This window comes from Babylonia areolata, chromosome 5 (genome assembly GCF_041734735.1).
Source record: "Babylonia areolata isolate BAREFJ2019XMU chromosome 5, ASM4173473v1, whole genome shotgun sequence".
Lineage (NCBI taxonomy): Eukaryota > Metazoa > Mollusca > Gastropoda > Neogastropoda > Buccinidae > Babylonia > Babylonia areolata.
In genome coordinates, this window is record NC_134880.1 from 45,238,138 (window position 1) to 45,245,637 (window position 7,500).

A 7,500-nucleotide genomic window follows, 5' to 3' on the forward strand; every position below is an offset into this window, starting at 1 on the left:
TGATGGTGATGATGGTAATGATAATATACTACTACTACTGATAATAATACTACTGATAATAATAATAATAATAATAATAATAATAATAATAATAATAATGGCTATTATTTTATGATTTCGCTCTCTCTCCTTAGCACAGAGCCCCAGAACGCTAACAACCAACAACTAATAAGGGGGGGGGGCGGGGTGGAGGGGGAGGGTTTCAAAATTAACATCATATGGCACCACGAAGAAAAAAATGATCACTATGATGTGTTGTTAGTCATAAGCGAGACAAAACCATATGAAAGGAAACAACATTCAAAACAACTGCCACATGAAAACACCCTGGCACTGGAACCTTTTACTGCGGGGGACGAAAGACAGGGTACAGGCCAGAAGCGACCCACGGTACGAGAGACAGAGCACGGGGAAGAAGCACGCACAGACATGTCTGTTCAGGGATATCAGTTTCGCTGCTTTCTTCACTTGGCTCCCTTTTTTTTTTTCTTTTTTTTTTTTACCCTGTCTTAGATACCACCCCAAAGACCCGCGCACTTCTAGTCAGATCACCGTCGATGCCAGCACCACGTAAGATAAGGTCATCAGCACCGGAATGCAAAAGAGTAACCCCACGTGGTTTCCCCATCGGCATAATTTTTCATACGCAAGCATCTAACCCCCCCCCCCCCCCCCCCTTTCACAAACCCTAACCCATTTCTTAGTTATAGGTGTTATCCCATGGTCTTACCATATCACCGTGCTTGAACTCGCCATGACGTCAACGTCCTTGACACTTGCAATATCACCGTCCATGACCCTTACCATATGACCGCCCTTGACCCTTGCCATCCCACCGTGCTTGACCCTTACCACGTCGCCGTCCTTGACCATCACCATATGACCGTCCTTGACCCTTTAGCATGTCACCGTCCTTGACCCTTACCATTTGAGCGTCCTGAACCATACCATGTCGCTGTCCTTGACACTTACCATTTGAGCGTCCTTGAACCTAACCATTTGCGCGTACTTGAGCCTTACCATGTCGCCGTCCTTGAACCAGTCAATGTCCTCCGGAATGCGGGACCCTCCCGAGGCGTTGCAGATCAGGTGGATCTTGTCGTCCAGGTTGACGTAGCGCTTGCCTTCTATGGAAATCACTGTCAACAGCCAACACCTCTGTCAACACCAGCGATCGCCGTCAGTGGTCAACAAAGGGAATGACTTACTGTCAACAGTCAACAGCGTTGTCAACAAAGGAAATTATATATATATATATATATATATATATATATATATATATATATATATATATATATATATATATATATTATCAACAAAGGGATTGCCTCACTGTCAACAGTCAACAGCGTTGTCAACAAAGGGAACGACTCACTGTCAGTAATCAACACCGCTGTCAACAAAGGGAATGAATCACTGACAACAGTCAACAGCGTTGTCAACAAAGGGAACGACTGACTGTCCACAGTCAACAAGGTTGTCAACTAATGGAATGGCTCACTGTCAACAGTCAACACCATTGTCAACAAAAGGAATGACTCATTGTCAACAGTCAACACAGGTGTCAACAAATGGAATAAACAACTGTCTACAGTCAACATCGGTGTCAACAAAGGAATAAACAACTGTCAACAGTCAACACTGCTGTCAACAAAGGGAATGAATCACTGTCAACAGTCAACACCGATGTCAACAAAGGGAATAAAACACTGTGAACAGTCAACACCGGTGTCAACAAAGGGAATAAACAACTGTCAACAGTCAACACCGATGTCAACAAAGGGAATAAAACACTGTAAACAGTCAACACCGGTGTCAACAAAGGGAATAAACAACAGTCAACAGTCAACACCAGTGTCAACAAAGGGAATAAACAACTGTCAACATTCAACACCGGTGTCAACAAAGGGAATAAACAACAGTCAACACCGGTGTCAACAAAGTGAATAAAACACTGAACGGTCTACATCGGTGTCGACAAAGGGAATGAATCACTGTCAACAGTCAACACCGGTGTCAACAAAAGGATAAACAACAGTCAACACCGGTGTCAACAAAGGGAATAAAACACTGTGAACAGTCTACATCGGTGTCAACAAAGGGAATAAATCACTGTCAACAGTCAACACCGGTGTCAACAAAGGGAACGCATCACTGTCAACAGTCAACACCGGTGTCAACAAAGGGAATAAATCACTGTCAACAGTCAACACCGGTGTCAACAAGGGGAATAAAACACTGTGAACAGTCAACACCGGTGTCAACAAAGGGAGCACATCACTGTCAACAGTCTACACCGGTGTCAACAAAGGGAATAAAACACTGTGAACAGTCTACATCGGTGTCAACAAAGGGAATAAATCACTGTCAACAGTCAACACCGGTGTCAACAAAGGGAATAAAACACTGTGAACAGTCTACATCGGTGTCAACAAAGGGAATGAATCACTGTCAACAGTCAACACCGGTGTCAACAAAGGGAATAAACAACTGTAAACAGTCATCATCGGTGTCAACAAAGGGAATAAAACACTGTGAACAGTCTACATCGGTGTCAACAAAGGAAATAAATCACTGTCAACAGTCAACACCGGTGTCAACAAAGGAATAAATCACTGTCAACAGTCAACATCGGTGTCAACAAAGGGAATGAACCACAGTCAGTCGTCAGTGCCGTTGTCAAAACGGGAAACACCGCTGTCACCTGAAATGACTATCAACAGCTGGGATATAACTATGAACAATAGAATCAGTCACGGCGTCAAACACCATTTTGCAAAATGTGTTTTCACGTTGCTAGTGTGCTCAACTAAGAATTATGTATCAGCTGATCATTTTGTCTAAACAACAAACTAATCTCTCTCTCTCTCTCTCTCTCTCTTTGGACAATATGGAAAATATAACACAAAACACATTTTTGTCAATCTGTAAAATAGAAATTAAAAAAACAAAAACAAACAAACAAACAACAACAACAACAACAAAAATCCCCACTAACTTATAGCTTTGTTCTTAACAGTGACAAGAAAACATTTTAAAGGTACCACTTATATCAATAATAATAATGTTTATCAAGAAACACACGAGGCATTGTCGTCAAGAAAATGTGTGAGCTGAATATGCACCAGACATTCCAAGCAGCTGAAGCAGAACTGATGCAGAAATACAGCGTAGAACCAGCATGGTGCAAAGCAGAATGGTGTTAGTAGAGCAATGACAGGATCACGGTGCCGGTGCCAGGGAAAGGAATGCCGTGCTAGAAGTATCTTGCTTTCGGCTGTATCAGTGTCCCGTATTGCGATATATTTCTGGACATTTATTCATTGAAGAAACAAGATTCCAGGAAATGTCTAAGACTGTGTGTGGGAAAAAACAACAACATGATACACAAACACGAACGCACGCGCGCACCATACACACAGACACACATACACACACATAGACAGACAAACAGACAGATACACACACACACACACACACACACACACACACACACACACACACACACACACACACAACATCAACAAAATACCCGGAAATATTACAAAGACATTAATTGAATCTTAACAGAGTAACCATCTCTAGAAAGTCCAGTATATCACTGCCAAATGATAGACTGTTTGTATTTCTTCAAGACCCCAAGTGTTGGTCAACTTGGTAGTTAGGGCGCCAGCCAATTGTTTTGTCAACTCTTTGACAGGTGCTGACGAGTATACTCGTCAGTGAAAATCTTTACATCACTGAGATAACACTGAGCTCACAGGTCAGGATGTGTGGGTCATTGTTTCTTGATACTACATCACTTTTTTCAGGACAAAGGAAACAATGTCACCGCTGATAACTATATGAATAGTTGTGGCAGTCCTTCAAACTCACGCGACACTGATTTCATTCCATCAATATTCAGCAGTCGGGGAATTACACTCATCACCACTTTCCTATACCCCAGCGCACAATGCCGTGTTGGATGTGGGGGCCGCCATTCACAGTGCTTTCCATTCCCATGCTGTTTCAGCCAAGGTCACACAGTTGGCCTTGTTCGATTTCTCTGAGCCCGCCATGCTGAACGAATCATTGCTGAGGAATCGATAAAGTTGTCCGATGCATTTTCGCTGTCTTGCCGGTGTTACATCACGACGAGGCTCAGAGTAAACACGTCGATCGGCTCATCAATAGCACGTGATGCCGAATTTGGACTGACGGACACGGTGCCTTTGGGGCTCATCTTTGGAGACACTGTTCTGCAATTAGGTGTCAGAGTGCAGTGTGCACACTGTGTGTTTGAGTTCAACACAAACTCTGTCTTTGGGTACAATGCGCACTTTTGTTTTGTTTGCATCATGCAATGTAAGGTACATGGAACATCGCTTGAGATGTTTCAGGGATTTGATTATCTTGTGTGAACTGAAAATGAATTTTCGTACAAAAGATGGTGCGTGGTTTACTCCAGCTTGCCACAATACAAACATTGACAGATGAGCACAACAGAACTAGCCATTCCGGCCGCACTGACAGTCATGCTTAGGCAGAGGGTAGCCAGCGCATGTCTTGTTGAAAATCCTGTGTGATGATATCATGGTATATTTCTGCTGTAAGAGAGGTGAAATGTCAGACGTGCAGGGTACGACAGCAAGAAACGTCCAAGGCCTGCGTTTGGTACAGCGCTCAACTCTCTCCGGGAAATAAACTGAAGCCATGTTTGTATACCTGCAAATCCTTACTAAAGGTTTGCATATACAGGCTGGATGAGTATGCACTGCATTCTCTCTCTCTCTCTCTCTCTCTCTCTCTCTCAAACACACACACACACACACACACACACACACACACACACACGGGTACACACACACGCTCGGGCACACATGCTTACATACACACAGTCATGGTGCGAAAATGCACGACGATGTGATGTTAATGGTCGTGAGTGTCCATCTATCTATCAGATATCTTATCAATGCATTTCTGTCCACTCGGGTTATTTCACTAAAATGGGGATGGTGTAGCATTAGCCACAGCTGCTGTTTGTTCATCCTACTACATATTTTCCTAAATTATTTCCTCAAAGTTTTAACCACTTTGATCGATCTAAGCCGATGATAATCATCATGGCGCCCGGAGATAAGTGATGAGGGAAATGAGAGTCGATACAACCAACGATGCTGAAGAGATTTAAACTTAGAATCATGTGCTCACGGTCACACAGGAACGGCCGCAAACAATACAGCCGATTTAACGCCGAAACACTCGACTGAGGGGGGCTTCTTCTCTGAAGACCTTGTGTTGTTCAGCTCTCCCTAGAGTTTCTTGTTTCTTATCACCGCAGTCTTTGTTCGTGTCTGCGTACCTTGTGGCTACAGTGTTACTCATCGAATCGCTCCTTTCTGCTCATCCAGCACTACTACTGTATTGAGGACACATAGGGTGAAAAAAAGGGAATGCTCACTATGATTACGTAATAGCAGCCGTTGGGACTATTGACGCCATACACTGTATGGACACACAGGGTGACACAAATAAACGCTAACAGCAATTGCATACAGCAGCCGTTGGGACGGGTGACGACAAATATTATTGTATGGACACACGGGGTGATACATATAAATGCTAACAATAATTACATAACAACGGCCATTGGGACTGTTGACGCCATACTATACTATATGGACATACAGGGGAACGAAAGGAAACGCTAACAATGATTACATAACAGCAGTCATTGGGACTGGTGATGCCATGCACTGTATTGACATCACACAGGGGAACGAAAGGAAACGCTAACAATGATTACATCACAGCAGTCATTGGGACTGGTGATGCCATGCACTGTATTGACATCACACAGGGGAACGAAAGGAAACGCTAACAATGATTACATAACAGTAGTCTTTGGGACTGGTGATGCCGGCAATGCACTGTATTGACATCACACAGGGGAACGAAAGGAAACGCTAACAATGATTACATAACAGTAGTCTTTGGGACTGGTGATGCCATGCACTGTATTGACATCACACAGGGGAACAAAAGGAAATGCTAACAGTGATTAAATACAGCAGGCGTTGGGACCTGTTGACGCCATATTATACTGTATGGACACACTGCGTGACAAAAAAAAAAAAAAAAAGGCCAACAGTGATTACATAACAGCAGCCGCTGGGACTAGTGACGACATACACTGTACAGACACACAAGGTAATAATAAAAAAAGGAAATGCTAACAGTGATTACATAACAGTGGCCGTTGGGACTGGTCACGACATACACTGTATGGACACAAAGGGGAACAAATGGAAATGCTAACAGCAATTACTTACAGCAGGTTTTGGGACTGTTGACGCCAGATTATACTGTATGGACACACAGGGTGACAAAAAAAGAAATGCTAACAAATGATTACATAACAGCGGCCGTTTGGGACTGTTGGCGCCACACACCGTATGGACATCATACAGGGGAACAACAGGAAATGCTAACAGCGATTACATACAGCAACCGTTGGGACTGGTGACGCCGCATCTCTTGATGGGGCTGTGGAAGGGGTTGGGGTCACGTGACTTGCTCCTGTCCGGCTGCTGCGCCACCACCCCTCTGTCTGCACAGCAGGAAAGTGATGTCCCCTTGAATGTGATCTCTCTCTCTCACACACACACACACACACACACACACACACACACACACACACACACACACTGGTGCCCAGAGTCTCCAGAACCATGGTGGTCAGGGTTTGAACAGACGTGTGGCCATCGGCGTGGAGGTTGAGACTTCGTCGCTGGACATGGTGTTGACTGACTGACCAGTGTGGTGACAAGTGGTGAATTGTACAGCGTTGACCACCATGCTGATCGGTATCCTTGTGGCGAGTTTTTCGGAGAGATTGTGGCACAAACCTCTGTCCAAGTCTGTCAGTGTGTGTGTGTGTGTGTGTGTGTGTGTGTGTGTGTGTGTGTGTGTGTGTGTGTGTGTGCGTGTGTGTGTGTGTGTGTGTGATGTGTGCTTTGACTGACGTGTTACTACATGCATGTATATGAATGTGTATTGTGTATTGACTGACGCATAACTACATGCATGTATATGAATGTGTATTGTGTGTGTGCATGTGTTTATGTAAGTTTGTGCCTGCCTATGTGTGCGTATGTGTTAGGGTAGCTGTTAGATACACATGAATGTTAAAATGTATGTATGCAGTGTGTGTGTGTGTGCGCGTGCGTGCGTGCGTGCGTGCGTGTGTGTGAGTGTGTGTGTGTGTGTGTGTGTGTGTGTGTGGTCACATTTTGGTGTGTGTATGTAACATAGATATAAAGTTTTATGTTAACAAAAGCGTTTTTGTAAAGCACCTAGAGAAGATTTCTGGATAGTGTGCTATATAAGTATCCATTATTATTATTATTATTATTATTATTATTATTACTGTAGAGCGCTTTAAGAGGATTGACAGCACCGTAGAAATACACTCTTGTCTCCTGTCATTATGTCTCGATTTCAAAGACCTTTCAGGTA

The 7,500-nt window shown here is 43.7% G+C and overlaps 1 protein-coding gene across 3 annotated transcripts in view; it reads right to left on the reverse strand.

Moving 5' to 3' along the window:
* Nucleotides 1-7,500, reverse strand: part of LOC143282094 (zwei Ig domain protein zig-8-like) — a 330,851-nt gene that overhangs the window by 14,620 nt on the left and 308,731 nt on the right. For 2 of the 3 annotated variants that reach the window (XM_076587581.1, XM_076587582.1), the window contains 2 exons: nt 6,488-6,592; nt 1,021-1,139 (listed from right to left, as the gene is read on the reverse strand). In XM_076587581.1, coding sequence (XP_076443696.1) covers nt 1,021-1,139; nt 6,488-6,592 — 224 coding nt within the window. The remainder of the gene's footprint in view (nt 1-1,020; nt 1,140-6,487; nt 6,593-7,500) is intronic. The other variant, XM_076587583.1, reaches the window with a different exon arrangement.